The sequence below is a fragment of the Benincasa hispida genome, chromosome 11 (genome assembly GCF_009727055.1).
Source record: "Benincasa hispida cultivar B227 chromosome 11, ASM972705v1, whole genome shotgun sequence".
NCBI lineage: Eukaryota > Viridiplantae > Streptophyta > Magnoliopsida > Cucurbitales > Cucurbitaceae > Benincasa > Benincasa hispida.
The window spans coordinates 61,350,162-61,365,934 of NC_052359.1; the positions used below are offsets into that span (position 1 = coordinate 61,350,162).

At 29.2% G+C, this 15,773-nt stretch overlaps 1 protein-coding gene across 1 annotated transcript; it reads right to left on the reverse strand.

The window, feature by feature from the left end:
* Window positions 1-2,781: 2,781 nt before the first annotated feature.
* On the reverse strand, window positions 2,782-5,679 carry LOC120091095. Its single transcript, XM_039048934.1, has 2 exons — window positions 5,102-5,679; window positions 2,782-4,769 (listed from the first exon to the last, which is right to left on the reverse strand). The coding sequence occupies exon 2, from the start codon at window positions 4,586-4,588 to the stop codon at window positions 3,098-3,100; it is 1,491 nt and encodes a 496-aa protein (XP_038904862.1). The 5' UTR covers window positions 4,589-4,769; window positions 5,102-5,679; the 3' UTR covers window positions 2,782-3,097.
* Between the last annotated feature and the right edge of the window lie 10,094 nt (window positions 5,680-15,773).

A 15,773-nucleotide genomic window follows, 5' to 3' on the forward strand; every position in this document is an offset into this window, starting at 1 on the left:
TAGACTTCAATGTTACAGCTATTTGAATTTGAAGTCTACTAAGCTCTTCTTACAAAAGAAGGAAGTGAAGATCATCATCATCCGTTATGCATTGTGGAGGGGCTTCAAATTCAAGATTATATTTAACTTTCAGGATAAGATCAAACTCTGAAGAACTGACTTTTGTAGCCTTGTAAATGCGAGATTTAAATTCTTCATAATTCACTGTAGGGGGCAAAACGATTCCTTTCAACTGTCCCCCAATATACGAACTTTCATTCTCATCCCAATCACCTCCAAATCGAATAAATAGACACTTTTCTGTCATCCTACAAAGCAAGAGAACATTTGTCATTAAGTTGTACAAGCAATTGAAGTGTACTCTCGCTTTCTCTCAAAATCTCGCTCTCTCAATGTCGCTCTCTCTCAACATCTCGCTCTCTAAATCTCGCTCTCGCTCAACATCTCGCTCTCTCTCAAATTCTCGCTCTCTCTCTTACTCTCTCCCAATACAAAATTTTGTAATACTACCTTTCCAGAAATAACACATCAAAAACAATTAAACAAACTCAAAATAATTCACCTTTCTGAAAAAGTTGTTCCTTTCTGAGAAAGCCTTGTCTTGGAAATCCCCGTTCGAAAAATCTCCGTTCAACAAAATATTGTCGAAAACCAAAGAAGTAATCACCTTTGAAATGGAGTTTAGAGTTTAAAGAAATCACCATTGTATTGTGTTTAGGTATTATTGATGTCATTTGAGGCTTCCGTCATGACATTTTGTCAAATCAACAGTACACTGACAAGCAATCACATCAAACCGGGGAATTTCAAGCGAGAGCGAGAGCGTTTAATCAGACAAGAACGAGATTTACCTCGTGAGGCCAGTGTAAGGGCAATTTATGTAATTTGGTATGGCGATGATGTCAGTAGATGGTCAATTGACATTATATTTTAAAAATTGGTCATTTGACATTTTGGACCCAATTTTTGGGTCATCCGTACAAATTTTCCATTATTGGTGGGCAAAAAGGGAATTGACTTGGAAATTACCTAATTACCCAATTAAGAACAGAAGTACTTGTAAAAACCTTGGGGAAGCATTCTCCAAATTCGGTGAAGTTGTTCATGGTAATCTCATTTTTTCCTGTAGCTTGTTTAATCCTCTTTCATTTGCTTTGCTTTTAATCTCCCATTTTGCATTGCTTATTAGTTCATACTTCGCTGCTTTGCATTACCTTGGCGAGCGATCGATTATGGTTTAGTGCTTATTTCAGCCAGAATTGTGACGGATCGTAAGTCTGGATTTTCAAAGGGCTTTGGTTTTGTGAGATATGCTACTTTAGAAGAAGCAGAGAAAGGAATGAAAGGGATGAATGCACAGGTTCATTACCCCTCCTTTCTATTACTCTTATCATTTTTAGTGAACATTATAAATGCTTGGCTGTTTTGATTAAGGACTATCGAGTTCAATTGAAGTAAGGTGGGCTTTGAATAAAAAGGAAAGGATTAAGGTTGTGTTATTAAGAAATTTGAGCTTTAGATTAAAATTCCTTGTATCGTTTAATTATGACTCATGTCTCATCCTATGCTTCTTTTTGTGTTGTGATATGATAGAATCCAAAACATAACCCAAATGTGTTGCAATATAAAAGATAAAGAACTTACTGGATAAACCGAGTTATTTGAAGAATTTGAACCTTCTCATTATTGAGATCACTCAAACCTTAATCCATCTATCAAAATGCCTACTTCAGCTCTGTCCACTTTGTTTAAAAGCAAACTCTCCTAGTGAGCTCTTCAACTAATTACTAACATACTCTGATTTTGTAATACTAATAGCATTCCTATCATGTTCTTTATGATGTGATATATACACTAACATATGTGTGATGAATGAAAAATTCAAACTTTGAACTAGATGTTATGTATCTCAACTAGCATAAAGAATGTACCCTCAACCTCAAGAGGTGAGGTTCAAATCTTCCACCCGCACATTTTGGTTGACTGAAAGAAAAGAAAAAGAAAAAAGATTGTCCCACAGAGGATCATGAAACAAAGAAGGGGGTTCCTCAACCTCGGCTATGGTATGTATTCTTTTGTTGTGGATTAAAGAAGTTCTAACACTTTGTTTTTTGGTTGATGCAGTTTCTTGATGGGTGGGTGATAGTTGCAGAATATGCAAGGCCCAGAAGTGCCCAGGATATTCGTCATACCAACCTGATAGATGATGCTTGTAAGGAGATTCAACTCATCCATTTTGGTTGGTTCAGATTTTAGAGATTGGGTTGGTTTCATTAAAGTTCAAATTTATTCCTTATATTTTGATAAAGCCTTGGTTTGATAAAATCATCATAAATAAGAATTATTTATGAAAGTTTAATCGAACCATAGGGGCTAAATTACTAGCCTAAATTTATTGGCATTCCAAATTGAGTTTGGTGGGACTCTTCAGCAAGTAGAAATTTATTTCAAAGTGAATATGTGGTTTAGTTTATTTCATCTTTTTCATTTGATGATGGAATTGATACAAACTCAACTCTTGAGCCAATTGAAATTTACTGTCGTGTTAGTTTTTAGTCATCCTCTGTTTGTTGAAATTGTTTCCTTCGATCAATGGAAACGATATGCAAATTATCATATTCGAGAAGGGAAGAACATCAACAATTTACAACTTCTGTAAGATCCCGAGAAAGCATTATCGCCTTCCTCGAGATTTACATCCATGATCCAATAAGATGGAAAATTCACGAGCATTTTGAACAGTGAGAAACTGAGCAGGCAGCATTTACACGATCTTAAGACTTGAACAAGGATAAAAGGCCAACATTTCTGAAGTTGAAATCTGGTAAAACAACAGTAGATGTAAAAATAAGTTTTTAGTATTGATATTAACCAAATGATCAGCCATTTCTCAAGAATCATGACTTCGATGATCAGTGTCGGGTTCTATCAAAATGGGACTAGATGCATAAGACTAATGACGTAAATCGAAAAAGAAAAATGTCAAAAACAGATTGAGGTTCACAGAATTCTATCTTGTGGTATAAGTTAGTGAATTGATATCATCAACCATGGCAACAAGACAAACCACCAGCTTTAAATTCTCTTTCAGAACTGCCTATCTCAACTTAACATTAGATTTGACTCCATGGAGTGGTCGAAGGCAAACATGAACCTCGTGTTCTTCTGAACCTTCGCGGAGTTTGGGGACCATGATCTCAAGAACAGATCCCGGTCCATCGTAGTATGCTTCAATATTAGCATCTTCAGGAATTCGAGTCGAAAGAGGAATCTCTCTCACGAATTCACCTGGAGGACAATGTTCGGTAGACGAATCTAAAAGCTTGAAAGTTCTATCATGCCTCTTGATGAACGGTACGCGAGATGTGCTCACACAAGAAACTTTTATAATGCCATGTGTGAGCGTATTCCTCCAGGAAACTTTGACCCTTTGTAGATCCACAAAGGGCAAACTGATGATTATTAAATAACCTTCACCATCTTCATATATTGTCTTTGCAGCCGTAACAGGCCCGTAACTGTTCTTCATAACTCCACTAAAGTCATTCAACCATTGCAGACTGTTCGAGTGCTTATCCATATCTGAAATCCAGTCGGGAGGATTGACCATCAATACGCAATCATCGTCATTCATATTAGGAGATGAACTTTTCCTTCTCTTGCTGGTAACAGGTGATAAATCCATCATATCACAGTTGTGGTTTGACAAATTTAAGGTAGATCCGTTGAGCAATTTCTTCGGTTGAAGATTTAAAGTACTTTTGACAGAAGGAACTGGCCTCTCGAGTTCAAAATCTGGGCTAGGAAGGTTTCTCCATGAGCTAAAATCACTTGCTTCAGGTGGTATAGTGAAGTTAAAGTCTCTACCAGTTAGTTCAACCCATCTCTTTCGTAGTTCTTCATCGAGAGACATTAGATTGGGAGATGCAACAACCTCAATCCCATGTACACACTGAGGATTGGATAGACCCCGATAATGCTTGCGTTGCATTCTATGTGATCGAACAAAACCTTTCTCAGCACCAAAAGGAAAAGGAGGCTCACCTTGGCGAGAGTGCCCGTTCATGTAACTTCTAAGCTGCATTTTACCTAATGCATTCTCCGGCCTCTCCTTGAAAGCCCACATGTACATGTTCTCCATGTCATGCTGAACCATAAAAACATCGACCTTAAGATCTGACTTCTCAAATCCCGAAACACCTTTGCTATCGCGTGTAATCTTAGCCTTTGATTTCTCATTTAACACAGGCTTGAAGTAGAAACTAAAGAAAAACCATGCACCCCAAATGCTGTCTACTCGTCTGGTGCATTTCCTTACAACTTTTGGAACAGTAAGAAAACTTTCAGTCTCATAAACTTGTGAAACAAGTCCAACATCTAAAATGTTGCAGTGATCAGAATTCCATGGCTGCAGAGTGTAGCTGCATTCAGTTGACAATGGTAAATTAATATCGGGGGGACGAAGAACGATCTGCCTATTCATTTCCAAATCCAATTCTTCGTGAGACGAGGCACTCGAATCCATGAATAAAAGTGTAGATGGATGATGATTCTCCAGTGAAAGGGCTGTGATGAGAGAATCTCTCATTTCAACTCATCTCTTATGGAGTCCTATTTGTTTCTGAGAAGTTGAATATTGCCATTGCAGAAGGGAAAAACACAAAGAAAGCAATAAAGAAAGAAAGAAAAAAACCACACCAACTGAAGAAATAACCCTGTAAACAATCTGATGATGTCAATCCCCAGTGTATCTTCCCTCCATCAAAACCCTAGATTTACCAAACAGAACACAAATTACTTACAAACTCAATGATTAAAGAAAAATGAACAAACAATCCCAACAGAAACAGATAAAACGAAACAATCCACAACAACAAGAAACCAATGTTCAGTCTCCAATACACTGAATCGAATCGAAACCATCCTTAAAAAACGCCCTATATCACTCGAAAATCACTCGGAAACGCCGATTTCAGATCCCAAAAATCCCCTAATCAAACCCATCATATAAATCTACGATTAACCCATAAACAGAAAATAAGAAACGATCAAGAAAACCCAGATATCGAAAAAGAAAATGAATCCAAAAGGATCTAAATACCTTTTGGGATAAGCATCGGGAAATCGAGAAGTAGAAGGACCTCCAAAAGTAACAGCAACGTTCATCTCCATCGTATCGTCAACAACCATCCCTTAATAGCTCAGTTCTTCAATTTCTTCTTCTTCTTCTTCTTCTTCTTCTTCTTCTTCTTCTTCTCCTTCCCGACCCCAAGAAAAAACTAGAGAAAAAATGAAAGCAAAACAGGGCTGCGGCAGGTACAATAAAATGGGAAACGGGGGATTTTGTAGTGAAATGCCGCAGCCTTGTTTTAAAGAGAGAAATTTGGATGGTCAAAACAACAACCACGGCATATCCCACTTCGAAAAATCTCTCTGTTGCCTTTTTATTCTTCCCTTTTTTACTAGACAAGGAAATATTTCTTATCAAGAGATGAAAAACCCAAACAACTCTTCATTACTCTACTCTGGATTCAATTAATGCCTAAAGAAACTTTTGATTTTGTTCATACAATATAAAGATCATCAATTCCCAATTCCCATAAAGTAAAATGGAGTTTGTTATCTTATTAAGATTCATATAAAAGAAAAGCTAAAAGATTTTGAATTAAACAATCTAATCACCACCCAGAAAGGAAAAAAGGGGAAAGGGGAAAGTGCAGAGTATTGTTACAGAAAAATATAGCCATTAGCCACTCAATGCCTTCAAACACTAAAAAGGTGGAAGAAAAAAAAAAAGTTGATTTGGATCAATGATTACCTTTTATAAGCTCTATTAGAAATAGAATATAACTCATCTCCATTTTTTGTGTGAATTTCATGCCCAAATTTAATAGCTTAAATATTGATTATCCAAATTGTGTCAAATTAACTATTTTTAACTCAATCACTAATGTTAAATTTGAAAAGACTTTCATGCTATTCCCTTAATCCCCATCTAATAACATCTAAAAATATGACCTTTTTGGTAGTTTACTGTTCATTTTGTAACTTTCTAAAAAAAATGGTTAAATAATCGATAATATATATCTTAACTATTGAATTATGACATAAACCTTGAAACATTTAGCATGTTGATCATAACCCATTTTTTCTAAACCTACACAATAAATAGAAATTTTTCTGAACCTAAGTTTCTCAAACCCTCAAGCTAATATGTCAAACTTGTCCCTACAAATGTCACTTCAAATTTTTGATCACGTTTCTAAATTTTGAAGGTTCTTTTTATTTAATTTTTGTCGTTGACATAATTAACTAAATGATGATATGATATGTCTATTCATCAACGATGAATAAAAATAATATAATCTATATAAAAAAAAAATTAATTCGTTGCACATTCAACTTTAAAGTCATAGGTAAAAAAATTTGAGAAATATAAATCTTATCAAATTAAGGAGTTGTTTAGCCCCCTAACACAGCCTCATAGATTACAACAATAACAATAATATAATTTTAAGACTTTAGAACAATAATATAATTTTAAGACGTTAGAGTACTATACCCCAAACACAGTAATCTAGTTCCTAGTTTTTAAAACCTTCCAAACAAAAGTTTTAGGGTATGTTTAGTAGGCAATGGAAATTTGAATACAAATTTTGAAAATAACATTGATCGATTCAATTACATTAAAAAATATATATATATATATATTTTTTTGTGTTTTAAACTGAATTCATTTTTATTAAACTAAAATATATTTATTAATTATATTTAGAAATTAATTAGTAATAGTTTATATCCAACCTAAATTATTTATTTTCGAATTTTTGTTTTTAATTATGCCAAACAGTTTTTAAGGAGAAAGAATTAAAAATAAATAAATAAAAGGATATTTAGAAAGAAACTTAACATGTGTTGGCCACTAACCAACTGCAGTGCACAAGCAACAGCATCAATGTTGAGGCCTTTAGGGACCTCACCAACACTTTGCAAATAATAATAATAATAAATAAATGAATAAACTTTGTATTTAATTATCTGAAAGTCTTATTAGAAATCTTCTCAAACCCTAATTTTTTTATTTTTTTATTTTTTTTATTTTGGAAAAGTAGGCTGCTTTGGTTTTATATTATTGTGTGGTGCATATTCATTTGATAAACTTTTTCTTGAGGTTCCCTGTCAAAATAAAATATCTCCAATTCTTCCACCTCAAAAGAAACCAATAATATACCCCAAATGACACATCAAAGTTTTTGACATCTTTGCCTTATATTATATGAGGGATTGTTAGGGTGTATTTTTCAAAATTACTTTACATCACAATATACTAAAATACTACTTTCTTTTTTCTTTTTTTTTTTAAAAAAAAACTAAAACGCGTTTAAACAATAAAGACCAAATTGATATGTTACTTTAACGTTACTATATATATATATATATAATTTTTTCAAAAGTATCATATAAAATAATTTTCTTTTTTTTTTTACAAAAACGACGTTGTTTAAAATTAAAAATAGAAAATTGTATTTAAACATTAGTTTCAAATAAACTTCTAATTCTTTTTAATGAAATTTGCTATTATTATCGACGTGTTTCAATTATTCATTTTGTTTGAGCTAATTTTCCACCCTTTGTAAATGATTTAACTTTTATACTTATAATTTATGATATATGTATCTTTTGTTAATATAGTTTAAATGGTATGAAAAATGTATTTTAATACTTTAATTTGGATTTAATTGCTAATATTAGGTAGTTAGCTTGTGATTTAATTTGTGAAATGTTATAATGTATTTCAGAAACAATACTTTATACAATTTGAAAATTATACAATTTATATATGATAACTAAATTAGCCCATCATATGTATGTTTGACTTTCTACTTTCTATTTTTGGGTAAATATTATTGTTTGAAATGTGATTTTGGATTTGATTAAAAGTCTGTTTTGGGCGCTAAGAAGTTGATATAGGATGTCTAAGTTCATATACTGTGTTTGAGAGTGCAGGATTATTTTGTCTGAGTTCATATGTCTATATTTAAGAGTGCAAAGTTGAGTTAATATGTCAATGGTATCTGATGCAGTTTTTTTAATTTTAAAATAATAAGTTTAGATGATCTACTTTTTATTTTAAAAATTTTTTATTCAATAATTCCATGATTTATTTGAATAAAATGTGGATTGAATTTTTTTTTTAAGTATGCACATATTTTTTATATTCCTCAAATATGGCTAGGGTTTAAGTTTAGATCTCTCATTTTAAATATTTCTTTTTTAAAAAATGAATTATTTTATAAATTTGATTTTGATTTGTGAAGTTAGACCATCAAATGTATATGATAAGTAAATTAGCCCATCAAATGTATGTTTGACTTTCTGGTTTCTATTTTTTGAGGTAAATATTATTATTTGAATTGTGATTTTGGATTTGACTAAAAGTTATTCCTATATGTCCCACAGCCTCTCTTTTCTAAAAAAGTAATAATGATGCCTATATTTAATTAAATGTGCTTAATTATTGATTAAACATTTCTAATGGAGCATTATGTTAGACTTAGTTTACATCTTAATAATGACTTGGTGGTCCATTATGATAAGTGGGTGATAATTTTGGCAATACCATGTTCTTCAAGTTATTGATTGCTTATATTTCTTTGTACTTTTCTTCTCATTCTTGTTTCTTCTTGAATTATTAGTTAATCTCTATGTTTTATTGGTGGAGAACAATTATTTTTAAATTAAAATTACCTATAGAATATGTACTAGTTAGAACCTTCACTACTAATGATAATTTTATGACATGTGAATCATATTTCATTATAGTTGAAATATCATTTTGCATGTTTGTTTCGTAATTTTAAAATTAAATCATTTTTTTAAAAAAAAAAATTAAGTATTTGATAACTACTTAAAATGAATTTTGAAAAAATTAGAGTGTATAAAATAAGTTGGTTTAGGATAAACACTTGAAACCAACTTTTAGAAAAATGTTTTTTAAGTATTTAATTGTAATATCTCCCTAATTTGTATAATTCTTAAAATTACTAAAATGTCTCAAAAGTCATCTACCTCACTTCCACTGTGTTGTCGTGGCTAGCATTGTCTTTTAGCAGCCAACTCCACCAATTCTAGCTACCATCTCCACTATTGTCAATCGTTGCCCAACTTCAATAACCACCTCCACTAACTTTGATTACCCTTAGTTCATAGTATTTTAGTTGTTTTATATAGTAATTTGATATTAATAAAAACACTTTTAGTATATAACTGACCAAACAAATTCATATATATATATATATATATAAACTTTACACAAAAAAAATTGTCAAACATATGAGTATTTTTATTTTAAAGAGTTGTTATTAAAAGTGTTTAAATGAAAATAAATTTTTGACAAATTATTTTTTCTAAGTCAATCCAAACAAACTATTAATTCTATTTTATTATAGTCCAATTACTTTCATTTGTTTAAATTTGGTTGTTATACTTTTAATAAATCTTAACTTTAGTTGTTTGAAGTTAGTTTTTGGTTTAAATTTTATTTTGGTCCCTGAATTTTAAATCTTGTTCTATTTCGGTCCCTAAACTTTCAAAAACGACTGTTGTAATTCTTAAACTTTTAAAAATATTTATTTTGATCCCTACTATTAACATTTTGTTAACTCTTTGGTGAAATTGTGTCTAATATGTATTGAACATAATGAAGGTGAAGTATTGAAATTGCATCTAATATGTATTGAAATTGCGTCTAACATGTATTGAACATAATGAAGGTGAAGTAAAATCTTAACAATCAACGCACCAAAATATTGAATGGTCAAAATCTTGAACATAAAATGACTTTTGAGCTTTAAAGAAAATCGCTTTACTAACTAATTTAAAAATTGAAATGTAAATTTTTTTAGCGTGACTAATTTATTTGGCAACCTAGTTATCTATAGGTACAAAAGTCATTTCATCATTTTCTTTGAAGTTAACTGGATTTTAATAGTAGGGACCAAAGCAAGTTCTTTTTAAAAGTTTAGGGACTGGAATAAACGTTTTTAAAAATTTAAGGGCCAAAATAGAAAAAAAATTCAAAATTTAGGGACCAAAATAAGATTTAAATCTTAATTTTTGATTTAAAAAATTAACAATACATTTTCATACAATACATTTTTTATTAAAAAAATAACGAATTTTAATACATGTTTTTTAATTAAAAAACGATAAGAAACTAACATTATAGAATAAATTAATATTTATTAAAAGTAGGGGATATATTTAAGGGTGTTCAAATAACTCGATAATCTGAACAATTCTGACTACCCAACAAAAAATATAAGGGTTGAGTTAGGTCAGTTTTGTTCTTGGGTTGTGTTGGATTAAACTTTTTTTTTTTTCTGTCGGGTTGGGTTGGGTCACAGGTTGACTACATTTTTTTAGGTTGACTCAACCTAACCCGAATACATACATGCATAATATATATATATATATATATATCTTTGTTTAAAGTTTGATTACTTTGGATTAATCAATTAGTGAAATTTTAATATTTTTCTTTAAGAATTGTTTTGTTATGATGTTTGTCTTTGTTTAAAGTTTGTAATAAATATCATAGATATTTGGTATTTGACATTTGCATTTTATGAAATTTTAGTTATTGATCATGTATTGTAGATAAATTTACATATTTTATATTAAAAAGAAAAAAAAAAGTTATAACCCGATAACCCAACCTAACCCAACATGGATCACTTTATTTGAGTCTTTTGAGTTGTCAACCCACAAAAAATACCCTCAATCAAACTCAATCCATGTAAACCCCGACATATACTAACCTTAATTTATTAATAAGATTTGGAGCATTTACATCCATCCAATCCATTGCATAATTTTTCTCACCATTTTAATGTTGCATTAATGATTTCTAATTTGAAATAATTAATAATCTGCGAGAAGTTGGACAATATTGGAAAATTATCAGAAATAACACATTTAAGTATTCACTTTACAAAATTAGTACACTTTTTGAAAACTCATAAAAATAGTTTTTCTCGATCCATCTCGGGTCAGAAAAACTACCAAGAAAAATTATTCCTATGACATTTCAAAAAATGTGCTAATTTTATAAGATAAAAACTTAAACGTACTATTTCTGACAATTTCTCAACAATATTTCGTTGCGTGTGGGAAAATTCTATTATTACAGAAGTATGTAAACTTACTTTAACATTTGTGAAAGCAAATTTATAATGTTTTTGGAATTTTTACTATAAAGTATAATTTTTAATTTTTTTTATTATTTATAAGAATTTTTCGACAATAAATGCTCGGAAATTTTTCCAAATCAAAATTACTTTAAATATATGATTTATCAAATATTGGAAGAAAGATAAATAATTATTTGTCATTTTTCTTATTCGATTAGTGCTTAAATAAGTGTTTCTAAGTAGGTATATAACCATTTAAAATAAATTCAAGTATGCCCTTAAATACTACAATTATTTATAGCACCATATGCATGATTCAAAAGAATATCGCATAAAAATTTCGACTCTATTTCTTTCTTCTTTTTCTTTTTTCACGAATAATATTATAGAAAAATGAATGTTTTTTTAGACTTGAGAATGCACACCTAAATTGAAGCTTCGCTAGGGTTAACATAATGCAATATACAATAATTAAATATTTTTTATCAATATTTTATTAAATCAAAACTTATTATTCTTTTTCTTTTTAGATATATGTTAATTTCATTCTTGTTCAGATGACTGATTTACAAGTTATTGAATTTTTATTTTGACTTTTCTCATTTATATTTATACATAAACAAATTGAAATTTTTGCACTTTTCTTTTCATCTATTCTTTTTTTTTTTTTTTAATTTTGATTTTAGTCCTTAAAAATGTATTGATCACCATATTTGATCTCTCACATATTAAAAAAAAACATTTTAAATTATGTTTAAAATATGATGTAATATAATTCATTAATCATATTTCAGACTTAATTAAATTGTTGATTGAGTGTGAAAGAGAATTGCATAATTTAGATTTCACTCAAATATTTAATTGATATTAAAAGAATAATGAGAATTCTCTATTTCCATCTCCAACTTTTAACTTAATTAAATTATTGCATTCCTTGCAATAAACACTTTCAAAGGGATGGTTGGATTATTTTTTTTTTCCTCTTATAAATTCAAAAGTGGCAACCAAATCGAAAGGAAAATATATTTATGGTTTAGATAACACTCATATACATAAAATAATATATCATTTCGTCATGTAACCACTTCAACTTGAATAATTGTAATGCGCGAAATAGCATGACTTTCCATTCAAACATAACTCCATCATTAAATCATGATATTTCCATATCTATATCTTGATCGTACTCGTATATGAAAGTATATACCACTTCGGCTTGGATATTTATAGTAAGACAAATGACATGACTTTTTGTTTCAAGCGCATCTCCATTGTTAAACACGATGTTTCATATCTATAGTTTAAATTGCATCCGTACATCGAAAGATATGTCACTTCGATGTATACCTATTTCGATTTGAATATATAGTTGTAACGAAAATGACAAAACGAGGATGTTGAGATTTTTTTTTTGTAACAGGTGATTTCATATATCGTTTAGATTATTTTTTAATCCAAAAAAAAATCTGAATAAATTGGGTTTGGTAATTGGCTCATAGCTTTAGCATCTGAATTTGTCAAAACAAAATTGTTCTTTGTTTTTTAAACTTAATTATTGAACCCTACCTGCCTGCCTAACCCTTTTTATCTTTATTCTATTGCCCACCTCACTCAGTTTGCCCACTAAAATATTCACAATCATTCACATTTTCAAAAAATGTTTATTTATTGCATTTTGAAATAAAAATATAATATTCAAATTATCAAGTACGATGCTCAATAATAGTTCAAACTATAGGAATTATGGTTGCAAAGTAAATAATTACTAAAAAAAAATAACCAACTATAGTTTGTTAAAAAAACTAAAAATAATTATTGATCAACCTTTTCAAGAGAGAAGTAAGTTAAAAATGGTAGAAATTCCTTATAAGAATGAAATGATTGTGGTAACTCAGTAGGTTACTATAGAGAATTTTAATACCTTACACAAACATATGTCCAAATGTAAATATATAACTAAAATTTTCATATTTCATTAACTTTAAGTTTTTGGATTAATCGATGTGATGTAACATGATATTAGAATATGGAGTTATATTTCATATCCTATAATATCATTTTTTTTCTCTAAATACTATTGATTTCCACTTATTGGATCTTCTACAAATTTTCAATTTTACCATAGTTCGTTAACTTTAGTTTTTAGATTAATCGATGATTTAACGACAGATTTATTTCTTTGGATCCATTCTCTTTCTCTGTGCACGGATTTTGGAGTCTCACTAATCGGTAAAAAGAGCTTATATTAGAAAACATAAAAGAAGATGCAAATACTTTTGCACTTATTGATATAGAGTCTTTTCATCTATATTTGATACTTGTCCTCCATGTAAGTTTTATTATAAAATAATAGAATTCAACTTAACTAAGTGAGATTTCCATATTTGAGACTATTTACATATAGATTATCTCTCATTAACCCTTTCGAACTTGACAAGAAGTGGTCTATTCCCTACGATAAGGATATCTATAAACTAAGGGTATATTTGGAATACATTTTCAAGTGACTAATTTAAGAAATAAGTCATTTTGAAATAAATTGGAATGTTTGGCAACCACTGAAAACAACTTTTCAAGTTTATTTTAACTAGTTTTTATCGAAAATGTTTAAATCGAAATAAGTTTTTTTGATAAAAATATTTTTTTTCAAGTCAATCCAAACGGGTCCTAATTTATCAGGTAGGGAGCTTATCCAATTACAAATTTTGTAAGTTGATAGGAATCATAGATATAAATATATATCACTTGTCGGATTAATTAGGATGGTAGAGCTAAATATTTTGGATCTCAATGGGCCTTAAAATTTGGGCCAGAAAGTACTAACTCATCCAGTTGTGTGTAAGCAACAAAAAATGGGCTGGTCTAATTGATAGTTATGTTTTGGGGTTGTTACTTCAGGCCCATAAAAAACCAAACCCACAAATAAAAGCCCATAATCACAATCTTGTCACCACTTTCCTCCAAATGTTTGGTGTCCCACGTGTGTATAAATATATGTTATTTTGACGACACGTGCGATTGAGAGATTTAATTCATTCTGGTTTAATTTTAGATTATATACCTTAATTAGTTGAATTATGAAATTTGCATTTTTTGTCATTTATTGTGTAATCAAATTGATATAACAAATAACGATAATAACAAAGATAAAAGAAAGAAATAAACCACCCATATAAATTCTAATTTACTTACAAAATTCATACTGGTGTTATTAATCAGAATAAATTTTATAAATGATAAAACATTTATAATATTCTCAAAGGTTCCAAACATGATAATTTGATCTATCCACAACAATTTTTTTAATCAACAAATATAAGATAGGAGATGAAATTAACTATAGAGAAGGAAATAATTAATAGGTACCTCATCTTTTGAACTATGCTTGAATTTGTGACTAGCATTTGTAGTTCAATAATCATGAAGGGCCAAATTGTTAATTTGTCGACGATTTCTAAATTTTTTTTGTTGAGAAATGTTTTTGTCTTTGAATTTCATAAAGGTAACAATTTAATCATTAAACTTTAAATTGTTATGATTTAGTCCCTCTATTTTAAATTTAATAATACTTTTGTAATTAAAATTCAATATATAACAATTTACTCCTCATAATAAAAAAAAATGGTGAGAATTTGATGAGGTCTTTTTAAATATAAACAACATATTTAAAAATATTTACAATTTCTTTGCTATAAAGTGTTTGGATTTTTCAATTTATACAAATTTCCCCGATTTAATATATATTGAGAAATTTTCCATCAAAATAAGGTACCAACTTTATATATAAGATTTTTGTAGTTCAACAATATGTAAGGATAGAGGATTCTAACTTCTAAAATATTGGTCAGAGTACATGTTTCATGCTAGTTTAGTTGAACTTATGTTGATTAAAATATAAAATCTTAATGGTTGTTCAAGGCATTTTAGTTATTATAGATCATAGATTATAACAATGGTACAAACTATTTTAGTTTAGATAATAATAGCATATGTCTAAGGTGCATACTTTTTTAATATAAATAGAAAAGTAAACACGTTAATAAAGAATAATTTCAAATCGTATAGGAAAATTATAGGTTATTAATAATAATAAACATCACTATTATAATTTGGATCTTAAAATATTGAGTAGACTGTAATGGCTGAATTGTAAATACTCTTAATATTTACAATATTTATCATTTTTTTAATATAATAAATATAGAATATGAAAACTTGAATATAGAGAGTGACAAACATAAAACGTCATGTATTGTCTATAAGCTTCCACTTGGCCCACATTTCCAAGTTGCACAGCCATCAGGCTGATGGCAGCCCCAACTCCTCAATTATTGCTTTCCTCATTTTGATTAACAAAATATTTCCCCCTACCTAATCATAAATTAATATTATTTTAACAAAAATTACCTTTATTTTTTCCCCTCATATATAAACAATACTTTTAACAATTTAGGCTTCCAACCTCTTTTCTTATCATCTTTGTAATCGATGAAGTTCTACGATTTTTTTTTTTTTTTTTATCTCTTAATCGGATATTTTTATCATAATCAATTGAATTAGGTTCATATTGACTTTCAAATA

Bases quoted from the DNA above. Each gene is read 5' to 3' on its own strand.
- LOC120091095 (XM_039048934.1), bottom strand. From the start codon at position 4,588: ATGAGAGATTCTCTCATCACAGCCCTTTCACTGGAGAATCATCATCCA.